Below are 15,726 nucleotides of genomic sequence, written 5' to 3'. Positions count from 1 at the left end.
ACGATGGAAAACTATTTAGTTAAAACCTGGCAAGTATGTAGACTGTTGAAAATAGAAAAATTTTTATGTTGAAAAAAATGTTTAGAAGATATATAAAATATATTTACCAGTGAATGAAAACTGAGTGAGAATTTGGACTGAGAAAATTTAGAAGTGACTCTACTTTTCCTCTATGAAGTTACTTAAGATTTTTGAATTCATCCTCTTTTCCCAGAAGAAAGCAAAATGAAATGAAGCACGAGCCCCCACCCCCACCCCCCATACTTGGATTCATTCATCCATCCCCAGCAGGGCCTGCTCTTGCTGTGCTCTCCCTGCCAGGCTGTAGGGGGACATGGAGAGAAGGCACTGGCAGGAGATGCGTTACTGAGAAGCATGATGATTTCCTAATCAGCTACGTGCTAGATTCACAGCAGAAGCAATTTCCTTAATGAATGAATTGGCTGCTGCCAGAGCAGGTCCTTTGCCCAAAACACTTTTAAGAAGGATGACATTCAGATGTATTCTCTGTAATTGACAGGCCATCCATGGGTTCATCTTTAAAAAAAATAATAAAAGAGTTTTTATCAGTATTTTGGCTTCCCTGGTGGCTCAGATGGTAAAGAATCCATCTTCATTGTGGGAGACCTGGGTTGGGAAGATCCCCTGGAGGAGGGCATGGCAACCCACTCCAGTATTTCTGCCTGGAGAACTCCCATGGACAGAGGAGCCTGGGAGGCTGCTGCTGCTGCTAAGTCGCTTCAGTCGTGTCTGACTCTGTGCGACCCCATAGACGGCAGCCCACCAGGTTCCGCCGTCCCTGGGATTCTCCAGGCAAGAATACTGGAGTGGGTTGCCATTTCCTTCTCCAGTGCATGCAAGGGAAAAGTGAAAGTGAAGTCGCTCAGTCGTGTCCGACTCTTAGCGACCCCATGGACTGTAGCCTACCAGGCTCCTCTGTCCAAGGGATTCTCCAGGCAAGAGTACTGGAGTGGGGTGCCATTGCCTTCTCCAACCAGATACTGAGTGCAAGAGAAAAAAAGAAGTTAGATATTACTACAAAAGTGTGAAAAGGCTACTGGGTCACAAAGATTTGGACACGACTGAGCGATTGAGCACATCAGCATTTTGAAGTAAGCCACCTCAGTCAAAGCCCAGATAACCTAAAATGTGCAGTAACAATTATTAGTTAACGAGTCATAATTTCATCTTAGTTTTATTTTGTTTTTCTAAGCAATAGTTTATATTGTCTATTATTGTTTTTCTTTTTTAGATTATTATTTTTTATGCTCTATCATTATGAAGGAATCTTCTCATCAGACAATCAAGAGGTATTCTTGGATGTACAAAGTCTTATAAAAGTACAAGCATAGATTATTGCTGTGTTGTTATCCTTTCCATCTGGTCCTTACGAACTCCCTGTGAGAAAGCTCCCATTCCAGTTTTTCAGGTGAGGGAGTAGTGCAGGAGGACCAACCATCTGAGCAGTGTGATCATGGAGGCTCAGAGCGTATTATGGCAACACAGAGGGGATATCTGATCTAGCAGCTGACCAGGTGATCAAAGATTTTTCAAGAAGAGGTAGAAATTGGAGGAGTGAGTCTTCCCTGGAAAACAGAGTATCGGAGAATGTGTCTGAAGAAAGAATGATAGTGGAGAGTAGGTAGTTGGGATGAGAACTGAGGCTAAAGTGAAATGAGAATTTCCTACTAGACAGCCCTCCAGAAGATGGAATGGACCAGGACGCTTCATCTCCAAGCCCTCCCTTTTGTCAGTCTCTGTGCCTTTGCTATGATAGATGCTGTTGCCTTTGCAAGATAAAGCCCCCCTGCCCTTTTCCTACCTCTGTGTGTGAACCATGGGGATCTGGGGAGGGCATCTTTTCTGTGAAACGGTGGAAAGAGGAGAGAGGGAGGTTATTGAGACCCAAGAGGCTCTGGACTTGAAGGTTCATTGATTCCAATCTGACTTAAGTCCTAGAAGGGTCACTCACAATGCTATCTGAAGTCACTTTTGGTAACTCCTCCATATTGATTGACATATAACTGGAGCACCCCTGCCAATTAGCCACTAGTGAAATATCATTGAAAACCTGCTTCTCTTTTTCACCTAGAGCTCCTTTGGGGGAGAATCTTTCTCTTCAGGTGAAATTCCACTGAAATTAAGCCAATCAAACTTCCACACATTATGTAGTGACCTGTAGTGGCTCTGTTGTGGGCACATTGTGGGCATCATCTGAAGGTGATCTATCATGTCTGTATAGGGTGTTGCTCCAGTTTAGACCATAATTCCTCCCCCTACTCCTCTCCTAGATCCATATTTAGCCATCTGCCAAAGGCTACATATGTCATCAAGTTTTGTCATCTGTCTTTGCTGCTACAGTCCTGCTCTGGAATAACGTGGAGAGTTAGGCAATTGTATATGTGCTGCAGGCTATAAAGCTTTCTCCTCTGACCTCAGTTTCCATAGACCTGCAGAGAGCTAATCTTGTCCAATAATTTTATGATTTGGGAAACTGAGGCCCTGAGAGCTGATTTGATGTGCCTCTTAGTGCCAGAACTGCCTGGGAATAAAGGTCACTTGACAGAACAGAGCTTTTTTCTCCAGTCTCAGTCTTTGGAGCTCTCTGAGTGGCAAAGCTGAGGCACAAATTTCTTTGTTCGTATCGTATTTTATTTTTATGCTCAGTTCAGTTCAGTCGCTCAGTCATGTTTAACTCTTTGCAAGTCCATGTACTGCAGCATACAAGGCTTCCCTGTCCATCACCAACTCCTGGAGCTTGTTCAAACTCATGTCCATTGAGTTGGTGATACCATCCAACCATTTCATCCTCTGTTGTCCCCTTCTCCTCCTGCTTTCATTCTTTCCCAGCATCAGGGTCTTTTCCAATATGCTACAAGAAGAATATATATTTTGTAGAATATATATGTATTGTAGTCACAGCTGGATATAAGACTCTTAGAGCGCCCTTTGCCACAGAAACCTTTTTAGTGCTGCTTTGAATTCCCCACTGATGATATAAAATTGCTTATTATTATATTTGATGAGATGATGGGATGGCATCACTGACTTGATGGATATGAGTTTGAGCAAGCTCCAGGAGTTGGTGATGAACAGGGAAGCCTGACGTGCTGCAGTCCATGGGGTTGCGGAGTTGGACATGACTGAGCAACTGAACTGAACTGGTTATTATATTTAGTAATTACTGTTTAACAATAATTTTAGTAATAAGGACTGTTTAATGGCACCCCACTCCAGTACTCTTGCCTGGAGAATCCCATGGACGGAGGAGCCTGGTAGGCTGCAGTCCGTGGGATCGCTCAGAGTTGGACACGACTGAGCGACTTCACTTTCACTTTTCACTTTCATGCATTGGAGAAGGAAATGGCAACCCACTCCAGTGTTCTTGCCTGGAGAATCCCAGGGATGGGGGAGCTTGGTGGGCTGCCGTCTCTGGGGTTGCACAGAGTCAGACACGACTGAAGTGACTTAGCAGTAGCATTGTATTTTCTATGTGGTGACTATGTACTTGCAGTATGTTTACATGATGTAGTATGCTAAGGATTTTATATATTTAAGCAACTCAGTATTAATAGGTATTATCACATCACATTTTACAAAGAAGGAAATTGAGGCTTAGGGAGGTTAAGAAACTCTTCTAAGTTCACGGCACAGGTAATCAGTTGGTCAGTTCAGATTCAATTCCATATCTACCTTATTTTAGAGCCTGCGTTCTTAACAATTTTGCTTCAGCAACTTCCTTTTGTAGATATATACTCAGGAAATTTGACTTTATTCAATCTCTTAGAAATTATTTAATAACCAAAAACCTGACACATGCATATTTTTCTTGGTCCTGGTCCTACTACATTGGGGTCGACATCAAACTTGAAACATGTCTTAAGTCTTGACACTGGACTCAGTAATAAGAAGGTCACAATTGCTTCATTTAAATCATCCATAGGTTTAAGGAGCTAAAGTCTGAGACCCAAGGAGCTCCTAAGGGGACCTTACTCAAAGGTCTGGTGACAAAGAGGTGTCCAGGGCCATGGTGTATGAGAATGACCCGATGTGGAGTCTTCAAAGTCTGGGTGAATATCTGACATCCCATCCCCTAAACTTGGGCATTCAATATTTGGCATTTTAAATAAACAGTAGTAGAAGTTGAAAATTATGGTGCCTGCCCATAGATTCCATGTGCCATGTTCTGTGCTAAGCCAGACTCTCCATATACTGAATTGTTACAATAATTCCATCAAGAAGTTGCCTTTCTTATTTTCATCTTTATGAAGAAACCAAGGCTCAGAGAGGTTAAGTAACTTGGCCAAGGTTACCCAGCTTATGTGTGGTAAAAATGAATAGGTGAAAATCATGTGAATTATTTATGTGATCAACTCGTTTGTAAAGGCTGCTGTGCTGTGCTCAGTTGCTCAGTCATGTCTGACTCTTTGCAACCCCATGGACTGTATTCCCCCCAGTCTCCTCTGTCCACGGGAATTCTCCAGGCAAAAATGCTGGAGTGGATTGCCATGCCCTCCTCCAGGGCATCTTCCCAACTCAGGGATTGAACCCAGATCTCTCACGTTGCAGGTGGATTCTTTACCGTCTGAGCCACCAGGGAAGCCCAAGAATACTAGAGTGGGTAGCCTATACCTTCTTCAGGGGATCTTTCCGACCCAGGAATCAAACTGGGGTCTCCTTCATTGCTGGCAGATTCTTTACCAGTTGAGCTACCAGGGAAAATTGTAAAGGTTATTATGTCTTATTAAACAGAGACTGTAAGTGGACAAGGATAAAAATGTCTTGGAGGGGAATGTCTGAATTTAGAGGAGTGATTTTTAAAAATTATATTTTGAAGCAGACATATCCTATAGATCTGTTTTACATTACTTTACATGTGACCTGTCAGGAATATTTCCAGTGGAGGAGGTTATAAGCCCAGATTGTATTAATAACCTTTACTTTGAAGTTTGGTCCAAAAGACCTTTCCCTTGTCTGAAGCTAGGCTGGCCTTGTGATGATGTCCTTCAGCAGACAGGATACCGTCTCCAGGCTGATCTCATCGTCTGGAGCTCTTTCACCTGCAGTGAATGAGAATTTATTTACCCCTTTCATGAAATTTAGATGCTGTCATATTTATGCGGCCTTGTTTAAGTGACAGGCACGGGGTGCAGATGCTTTTAAGCAAGGTATTTTGTTTAACCAGAAGCCTAGCAGAGTTCCTGATATATAGGTAGCTGTCCAGAAAAGAGAGAAACAATTTTATCCCTACAAGATCTCTGAGAAGTGGTTCCTAAATTTATCACAATCTTGCAGATGACTAAACTGGGGCTACAGATTAAGAAAGCCATGTTGTTGCATAGGTAATGGAATCTGACTTGAGATGCAGAAAATGCCAAGGACAGTGCCCTTTCCATTACATTTGTAGCCAGTTTTTGGAAACACCTCAAGGGAAAAACCACAGCAAATTTTTAAAGTTTTGGTGATTTCTTCTCTCTGACCTCAGTACAAATTCCCTCATAAACCAAACACTGGCTGATGAATCAATAAATGAAAGGAAGTGCTCACAGTAGCTGAGGCTCATCACATTGCTCTCTTTTGCAGTTTCCAAAGTGGCTGGGATCCATTAGAAACTGAGGCGGCAGAGACCTCTGTCAGCTGCGGTCCCCACTTCTTGGAGCAGAAGGCCAGAGAGAGAGAGAGCTGTTTGAACACGTCTCATTCACACCAGGTTGCTACTGAGGTCTTTTTCATGTTGCCACCAGAGCAGCTGCTTGTGTTTTTATCGCTGGGCTGATTTTAGAGATCAAATCAGCTTCTGCTTCTTGACTGGGTGGAGTCGTGGGTGCCAATGCTGGGGTATAACAGATGCAAGCTTTCGCTGCCAGGGTAAGAGTGGCTTAGACAAGCAGGGTCGGGCGGCTCCACAGAGATGGGACCCCTCATTAATCTGTTTGCCAATGAGGAAGATCCCCATCATCAAAAAAGGGGAAAAAAGACTTAATTTCTCCACTTCTCTTCCTTGTTCCAGTTGAATACCAGCCTTTGGATACTTTCAAAGTAGTCTGTGTGTCTCCCTTGGGTGGACCAGAAGAAGTAACATCCTGCAAGCGGCCGTCAGAGGTCCTGAGAGCACAAAGCCGTCTGGCTGTCCTTCCCCGTGTCAAATGGCGTTTGTCTCAGTGGCCCACTGAGGGCTCTCTTCCTCAGGATTCTGAACTTGCAACTAGGAATCTGGGCCACGAAGATGCTGAGTTCCATCAAGTGTGTGTTGGTGGGAGATTCTGCTGTGGGGAAAACGTCTCTGCTGGTACGTTTCACCTCGGAAACCTTCCCTGAGGCCTATAAGCCTACAGTATATGAAAATACAGGTGTAGACGTCTTCATGGATGGGATCCAGATCAGCCTGGGCCTCTGGGACACGGCTGGCAACGACGCCTTCAGGAGCATCCGACCTCTGTCCTACCAGCAGGCAGACGTGGTGCTGATGTGCTACTCCGTGGCCAACCACAACTCCTTCCTGAACCTGAAGAACAAGTGGATCGGTGAAGTCAGGAGCAACCTGCCCTGCACCCCCGTGCTGGTGGTGGCCACCCAGACGGACCAGCGGGAGGTGGGGCCCCATCGGGCCTCCTGTGTCAATGCCATCGAAGGAAAGAGACTGGCCCAGGATGTGAGAGCCAAAGGCTACCTGGAGTGCTCGGCCCTTAGCAACCGGGGCGTCCAGCAGGTATTTGAATGTGCGGTCCGAACTGCCGTCAACCAAGCCAGGAGACGCAACAGAAGGAGGTTCTTCTCCATCAACGAGTGCAAGATCCTCTAAACCCCAGAGACTTCATCCCACACTCACTTACCACAAAGACCAGCTGGGACAGAGAGAGCAGGCAAGCCAGCAAAGGACTGATGCTCTTTCTGGGCTTTTACTACGGGATACAGTTGTTGATGGGACTTGACCACTGGTGTTTTTATAATATGTACTCTACGAATGAACTCTTTGCCCAGTACAATCAGAAGATTCCTTGGGACACTGTAATGACTATTTCATCTTTGATTCAAAAACCAAAGTGGTCTCCACAATTTTGGACAATGAAGTGAGTTTTCCAAAGAATACCATATTTAAAGACACAGTTTATTTAAATAATAACAAATGAACAGCATTTGTATATAATTAGTTTTCACACTTGAAAAGTCTTTTCCTCCCTACTCACAAACTGATGTGTGACTGAAATGACCTTACAGGGCTCTGACATATGTTCATAGTGTTAGCATTTTCACCTGAAGTAGTACTTTTGTTGAAATCACACTTGCCTGTTAGATTTTATTAGGTAATCAATTTTAAAATCACTGTAAACTGATCCTTGCAATTAATTTTCCACTCATTTGTTATTCAGAGTTGTATATATAAAATACAGTTAAATGACGTAAGATTACTAAAATACTGCCTAATGATTTTTAAATGACTATCATTTTATGTCTCTGTAATTATTGAAAAAAACTATTTCTTATGGTATTGACTTTCACCCAAAGAATTTCAATTATGCACTAAGTATTCTGTCATTCACTGAAACAGATTGAAGGAAAACTTATCAGGTAGAGAATCAGACTGCTATAAGTGAGAGCAGCAGAACTTGGAACAGATGTCAGGAAGTCTTACTTTCATTTCAGAGACTGCTGCACTTTGCCTGCTTCCTAGCTTATTGTAGGTCTTATGAAAGAGCAGGTTCAAAGTTCTTCATAATGGTGATTTAGCAGATTTGTTGTTTGAGCTCTAAACTGAGCTAGCATGGCAACATAATTCATTAATTTTAGGGTCTAATCAGAATAATTGGGGCAGTGTCTACATGAATGATATGTGTTTAAAGGAAAAAAAGGGAATTTATAGCTTTTACTGTTTCATGAGTATGAAACATCTGAGTGGAAAGAAAATCACAAATTCCAAGGACAGGTAACAGGAAAACTGTATAGCAATTGTAATAAAAAGTTATCAGGGGAAATACTGAATCAATAGGAACATCCCCCCACCATTCTATCTGACAGCTGAAAAGCAATGGTATTAACCATCTATTAAAGCTGAAAACAGAGGACTATGTAACTTAAGAAATTGTGAAGCCTGGAACCCACATGTTTCATTTACTTAATCAAATAAAACCTAGAACTACTCAGAACCACGTTTATTAAAGTCCATCATTGTTATGGTGCAACACACCATTACACACCAATGTTAAGGTGCAACACACCATTATACACCAATGGTAAGCAGCTGGCATAAATGACCATGATTAGACTTACACTGACGTAACCAAACCAATTTTCTAGTTTCCTTATGTGGTCAATTCTTTATAGCACTAATCAGTGTCAAAATCAAAAGTGTGCTCATCTTTACACTGCTTTCTCTCTTTTTCCTCCTCTCTCATCCACCTCCAGTAAGACAACTGGACCCGGGGTCTGAGTCTTTGAGTCTGAGGTTCCCTCAGTTCCCTGGGGCAGACACATCTGCCTGTACCTGACAGCTCCAGCTCTCCAGTCCCACAGCTTGTCCTCTGTGTTACCTGTTTCCCATGACATGAGGGCTACTCTACCCAACTTTCTATGTTGGGCATCCAGGGAGTGGAGGTCTTCAAAGCTGTCCAGGCAGGGGCAGTGATGGGAGCACATCTCTTCCTGATATCCTTATTGACATTCCTCCTCTTCTCCAACAATCGCAAATGGTCTTAAATAACTCATGCAGGTTTTCCTTCAGGGCCAGTCTTTAGGGTGGGAGATATTGCTCAGTCATGTCCGACTCTCCAACCCCATGGACTGTAGTCTGCCAGGCTCCTCTGTCCATGGAATTCTCCAGGCAAGAATACTAGAGTGGGTACTGTTCCCTTCTCCATGGGATCTTCCCACCCAGGAATCCAACCTGGGTCTCCTGCATTGCAGGCAGATTCTTTACCTTCTGAGCCATCAGAGAAGCCTAAGAGCAATGTGCATGCATGCTAAGTTGTTTCAGCCGTGTCCAATCCCTTGCAACCTTATGGACTGTAGCCCGCCAGACTCCTCTGTCCATGGGATTCTCCAGGCAAGAATACTGGAGTGGGTTGCCATTTCCTTCTCTAGGGGATCTTCCCATCCAGGGATCCAAACTGTGTTTCCCACACTGCAGGCAGATTCTTTATCTTCTGAGCCACCAGGGAAGCCCCATTTACTGTGATAGCAGGAATAAATTTCTAATGACAAAATTGACTGTTTCCAAGCTTTTGTTTATTTCTTGTTGAAGGAAGATTGGTGGGACGGCCGGTGGTGGAGGTAGGGATCTGAAAATGGGAAGGGCAACTAACTCTAAGTGAAGGAAAAGGAGATGATTCCACAGTGGAAGCAGTGGAGGAAGGGAAGTCCAGAGAGACGCAGTCTGATGACTTTGCCTTCACCTGGGCACATAGCTGAGTCCCCTGACTGTTGGCTGGGGCCAAACTCAAGGACTCCCTCTGGGAACCCTCTCATCTGAGAACAGGAATCTATGTGGAAACCCTCCCTCGTGATGGGACCTGGCAGAAACTGAAGCCAATCGGTGTCTGTCTCCCCTACCAGATGGTAGTGCTTGAAGTCCAAGCCACCTCCTCAGGGTTCCCAGGGCCCAGCTCAGGAGAAGAATTGCAGCTGAACAAAGTCATGTTGAACTGGAGAGAAGGACAAGAATTGGGCTCTTGTGTTGAAAGTGGTTATGGGAAGGAACTCCACCCTATGGGGGTGGAGGTGGGCGAGGGAAAGAAGTGAAAATAGGTCATTTTGTTAGAATTCATGCAATGTATTCTGTGTGAATGTTCTATGTGACTGTGTATCTATTTCTCCTGCCTGGAGTCCAGTATATGTTTCTTACACTTCAAAACTTGCAGTACTTTTTTTTTTTTCTTAAATTAATTTTTAAAATTGTATGTTGATTCTTAACCATCCCAAGTAGCAACATTAAATATGCTCTTATTTACACTGAAGAGTTGGTTTGAGTGGTTGAATAACTCATCCTATTTTCTTTTAATTTATACTGACAAAATAGGGCGGTAGAAGCCAGTGTGATGAAATTAGGCTGAGTGACAACAAAGTAGAAAGCATTCCAACAGTTAGAATTTGCTGAGGGCTTTGGAAATGCTAGGTCCTGTGCTAAACACTCAAGTGTTTGTTATCTCACCACGTAGTGTGAGTACCAGCTTATGTGGGGAAACTGAGGCCCAGCACACTGACTGATGAGTCCAAGGCCCCACAGCAGGTGAGTGGCAGCACCAGGAGTCTCAGGTGGGTTTGCTGAACTTCAAAGCTGTGCTCAAAACCGCCATGTCGAGAGCAACCTGATGGTATGTCTTTGCCACACGTGATCTCATATAATCTTGTAGGTCCCGGCCCTACCAGTCAAGCGGCCTGTATTTTAAAACTGATTTTTAATAAAATATTCCAAATCTAATCTTTATCCTACCTTTTTATTTTTCTTCCTGGCAATGAGAAAGGGACCCACCTAAGTCATGGAGCACCATCATTTACAAAGGTGTCCATGTCCTGACATAGAACTTAATCCTTAATGGTAGATAGACGGCCATAACGTGGGAGTTAAGAGGCAGATGGTTGTGACACATTTTGGAGTCACAAAGTCTGCGTTGTATGTCTTTCAGCCTCGGTTTCTCTAAATTAAAACAGATACAAATTCCTGAATTTCTCTAAGAATTCATACAGTAGTGACTGTGGAAATGTTTTATGTCTGTGAACTATGGTTCATGGTTGTGTTTTCATGGTTTGGGTGGATCTCTATGCAGATATATGGGTTGAAGAATCTAGGTCTGATCAGAATATTCTAGGACTTGTTGATACTGGGCCACATAATGGGAAATTACGCAGAAGCAGGTGCTGTTTGTAGCAGGGCTAAATAGGGTAAGATGAGTAAGATGGCACATAATGATAATAGCAACAAACTATATTTGATTCCTACTGGTTCCAAGTTTGTGCTAGGCCAAACTTTACATACACCATCTAATTAAATCCTCAGAACATACTCATAAGGTAGATATTATTCTCTTTCTTTTGATGAGAAACCGAGGCTCAGACTAATACATAGAGATACTTCCCGTGCATCTTTACTTTTCAAAGTGTAATTTTGGTGTAATTAAACTCCATCAGTGAGAAATTATACGGTGAATTATATTTAATGTTCATTACACTTGCTACCTTAGCTAAGATGGTGAAAAGGACTCTTGTTACATGCTGATGATTAGGGCTTGGCAGTCTTCCTTCGTGAGCTTCCTTTTGTCACTTTTCCTATGAGAAAGTCTCAGATGGTTCCTATCACATGCTCGTGTTGGTCTCTGCTGTTTGTCCCCACTCCCCCATCTCCATTTTCACCCTTGACTCTCTTCCCCTGTTGCTGAGAGGCTAATCACCCAGGGTCTCTTCCTGGCTGGCTTTCACTTGGGTGCAGCTGGTGGGAGACTCTGTCTAGAAGTCAGACGGTAGTATGAGAGAATAGTTGAGCGTTTTTTCCAATTTGTTTCCTGCCCGGGTGATGCTTGTCCACAGAGTCCCTCCCACCTGCTGAGCAGCTTCTCCATATCTCCAGGGCCTCTGGACTGCATTTCCTCTCTCTGTCTCTCAGTCCTATAGGAGGTCCTGCTGGTGCTAATCTTGGGATGTTGCCTTAACCCAGACCTCTCCCAGTGGTGCCTTCATTCACATCTCTTTGTCTGAACCATCTGGAATAAATTTGGTTTCCTATGGGGTTTTGGCTGATATACTTACCAAATATTCAAAGTCATCTGTATGTGCTGGCAGTCAGTGAGCACTCAAAACTCTTATGTGTTTTATGCACTCTTGCGTGCCTGATGTATTTCATAATTTAAACAGTTGGGTTTTTTTTTTAAAGTTCAGGTTGTACAGTCAAATTACCAGGATTTGAATTCCAGCTCTGCCACTCACTAGCCTTGCAGCCTTTTGCAAGTTAACTCCCCTCTCTGTGCATCAATTTCCTCATCTGTAAAATGGAGAAAATAGTATCAGACGGTGGCGAGGATTAAAGAAAAGAATGAATACAGGTAAAGGCTGCAGTATGACTGGCACATACTAAGTTTTCAACAAGTGGCAGCTGTATCATTCAGTTGGCATATTATGTATCTCAGAGCTGGGAGGATCCTGCTCTTCAGTGGATGAAGACATTATAATCCTGGACTGTTAAATGACCTTACCAAACTCTATGAGCTTGTGGCAGACAAGGTCCACCTCACTCTCGCTACCACCCTTTGGATTCTCTTTCTCTCAGCTTCATGAGTAGAGAGGTTTTTGTTTCACTTGTTCACTTTTCATAAGCTCACTTTTCAATCCAGGTTTCCTCTACTTTGTAATTGCAGTATTCTTTCTTAGCACAAAATGGATGACTTTCAGTGCCTCAGTGAAGGGATCAACAGAGCCTCCAATCCCTTATTTATTCATTCATCATTTACTAGGCTCCTTATGCTTCCCTGATGGCTCGGATAGTTAAGAATCTGCCTGCAATGCGGGAGACCCGAGTTTGATTCCTGGGTCGGGAAGATGCCCTGGAGAAGGGAATGGCTACCCACTCCAGTATTCTTGCCTAGAAAAATCCCATGGACGGTGGAGCTTGGCGGGCTACAGTCCATGGGCTTACAAATAACTGGACATGACTGAGCAACTAAAACTTGATGTTCTTTAAAGGGGGTGAGTCAAAGAAAGTAGAGAACTCCATCACTAAAAGAGATATCAATCTGAGCATTTCTCCATCACTGGATTTATGATGTTATTTCATAATTATGTGTTTTTGTTTCCATGCTCCCATTGGACCATGACCTTCTTAGGACCAAGACTGAAAATAGCCAAAACTACTGCTTCTGTGGAGCTTAGGATCTAGTTAGGTAGGGATAGCTGTGTATGTGCAGGTAATAATTACGTAAACAAATCTGATAAATGTGGATGTGTGATCAGTGCTATAAAGAAACAAATTAGGAAAAGAGAGAGAGGACATTTGGTAGTTTATTCTCTGAAATGAGGCGAAGTCTCGCTGATGTAGACAGACTGCATTGTTTAAAAATAAACCACTCTTCTGAAAAAGAGAGCAAACTTAACTTTGCTGGCCTCAAAAAAGGGACACTCATGCTTTTCACAGTAATAAGTGTTCAATACCCAGTTCCCCCTCCAGAAGTGACGGACTTAACTGGGGCTTCCAGCCCATCTGGCAATTCCAACCCTGTTGGAACTAGGGCTGTTCCAAGGGATGAATTAGCAGACTGGCTCAGAAAAGTGACACAGTTTACAGAAGCAGGTTGACGCTGGGGGCTTACACGGGCAAGTGGTTTCCAACGGATTCTGAAAACGAGGAAGGAAGTGACTTAGAACTCACGGAAGAGATAGGCCGCAGAGGAGAACCAAGAGCTTGCCTGCTGTGCTCTGCGGACCTATTCCCAGAATTGGTGCGTGTATGAAAGAGCAAGCTTACAGCACACTAGAGCCCATCTACTGATGCAGCTGAAGTACTTTCCCTTTATGACCATGTTGTTTAAATAAAGCATAGCTAGGTGCCCAATCTGTCTTCTGTCTGGGGGAGAAGACTTTCACGCAGAGGGAAACAGGCGGGGGTGTAATTTATGAGTGAGTCACTGGAATTAACTGAAGGGCAGTTGTTGGATGGTAAAGCCATCATTTCAGGGAACTAAAGATTTACTGAGGATTTTGATTGAAGCTAGTTTTTAAAAATAGTTTTCAGAAAGTCTTCAATAAATCACTGCACCTATGTACTTCTCAAATATATCTCTCCCTCCCCATTTTCTCCTCCTCCTCCTCCTCATTTCTCTCTGCAGCCATGTACCCCTGTCACCCATCTCTGGTTGCTCCAGCATCTGAAATGGGGCCATGCTAATAGTAGACCTTGACCTCTGTTTCCTGAGTGAATCAGTCTCCATGATCACCATCCCATACATTCATTCATTGAACACTTTAAATGTGTCCAAAGTGCCTTTCCATGTCTTGTGGTACTAATTGCCAGTGTTTGCTTAGCATTCTCTAACTTTGTGTACATTTTCTCCCAGGACCTCACAATAATACTGTGTGTTATTATTATTTGGCCCATTTTACAGGCCAGGAAGCTAAGACTCAGGAAGGTTGTTGCTGTTGTTCAGTTGCTAAGTCGTGTCTGACTCTGCAACCCCGTGGACTGCAGCACACCAGGCTCCTCTGTCATCCACTATCTCCTGGAGTTTGCTCAAATTCATGCCCATTGAGTCGGTGATGCCAGATAACCATCTCACCCTCTGCTTCCCCCTTCTCTTGCCCTCAGTCTTTCCCAGCATCAGAGTCCTTTCCAATGAGTCAACTCTTTGCATCAGGTGGCCAAAGTATAGGAACTTCAACATCAGTCCTTCCAATAAATACTCAATAAATATTGCAATAAATATTCTTTAGGACTGACTGATCTGATCTCCTTGCAATCCAAGGGACTTTCAGGAGTCTTCTCCAGCACCACAGTTCAAAAACGTCAGTTCTTCAGGACTCAACCTTCTTTACGGTCCAACTCTGTCATCCATACATGATACTAGAAAAACCATAGCTTTGACTATAGGGGAAGGTTAAATGACCCCATCTATGTGCATCTAGCTAATGCTTGGCAAAATCAGGATTGTGCTTAGATCTCTTGGTTCCAAACTCCCCTTTTTTCCACTCTATCAGGATTTCATCTGAGGCTCAAGATGACCCTGTGAAGAAGTGAGAGAAATGAGAGCCAGGAAGGTGATGTGATGTGTCTAGGCCATGCACACAGTTACTGTCCAGAAGTGAGGTCCCTTCTAAGCCCAGCCCATTAATATTATCATCTATATTATCAGAATACATTAAAAAATTGAACCCACTTCTATGTGGTTGCCTCTGAGCAACAAATTGAAAAATCTGAAAGAAGGAAATTATCTGTCCAGGTCCAAATCATATTTGCACTAATTCTCTGTACACTGCCTGCAAACTCACACAAATTTTTTTCTCTCCTTCTGTTAGTATATATGCTTCTATTGAGGGTCTAATATCTAAATCAACATGGTTGGAACATTTTCTTGTGTTCTCTTATTTTTATCTTATTATTTTAATTATTATACTGTATAGTATCACTGTTTATATATTATACTATAATTATTATATTATTATTTATGTGCTATTACTAGACTCACATTTTTGGAGTTGGAAGAGATCTCAGGGAGGATTTGGCCCAAGCTAATCACTTTGCAGATGAAGCAACTGACTCTCGTAGTTGCCCAAGACACAGAGCTGCAGGCAAAGCCGAGACTTGGAGGTCAGGTCTTGGCTCTCAGGTGCTCTTCCATCTTCCCTCAGGTCTCAGACCTCCGAAGCTCTACCTTTGAGATTTGGACTCTGTGTTTATTTGTTTCAGGTTTCAATGATGGAATTTTAAAGGTTTACCCTTTGCTTAAAATGTCAGGGACACTGGCAGGTGATTTAAAAAAAAAAAAGAAAATGTCAGAGGGAAAGGCCAACACATGAAACCAGAAACAGTAGAGGAGCAGGAAGGTATAAGACACAGCAGCCAGTCAACAGCGTTGCCTTGCATGTTATTAACAGCTCAACAACCAAAGCTATGAGCCCTGAACAACTCAGAGCTGGGCTTTCATGGGTTCAGGGGAAACCAGAGACACACTCTCTCTTCCTCCACCCAAATGTTCAGAAGGGAAATCAGCAAACCAGCCTGGTCAGGACAGGTTAAAAGAGTCATAAAGGAAA

The 15,726-nt window shown here is 43.2% G+C and overlaps 1 protein-coding gene across 8 annotated transcripts in view; it reads left to right on the top strand.

Moving 5' to 3' along the window:
• Positions 1 to 8,141, top strand: part of RHOH (ras homolog family member H) — a 49,191-nt gene extending 41,050 nt beyond the window's left edge. For all 8 annotated transcript variants that reach the window (XM_081592063.1, XM_081592096.1, XM_081592050.1 and 5 more), the window contains 2 exons: positions 5,584 to 5,710; positions 6,011 to 8,141. In XM_081592063.1, the coding sequence (XP_081448189.1) occupies positions 6,227 to 6,802 (576 nt within the window). In that variant the 5' untranslated portion in view covers positions 5,584 to 5,710; positions 6,011 to 6,226 and the 3' untranslated portion in view covers positions 6,803 to 8,141. The remainder of the gene's footprint in view (positions 1 to 5,583; positions 5,711 to 6,010) is intronic.
• Positions 8,142 to 15,726: the final 7,585 nt, after the last annotated feature.

Source organism: Giraffa tippelskirchi, chromosome 1, assembly GCF_054371585.1.
Source record: "Giraffa tippelskirchi isolate mGirTip1 chromosome 1, T2T-mGirTip1v1.2.pri, whole genome shotgun sequence".
Lineage (NCBI taxonomy): Eukaryota > Metazoa > Chordata > Mammalia > Artiodactyla > Giraffidae > Giraffa > Giraffa tippelskirchi.
Note: the sequence above shows the minus strand (reverse complement) of the source record. Positions and strands in the feature narration are given on the sequence as shown.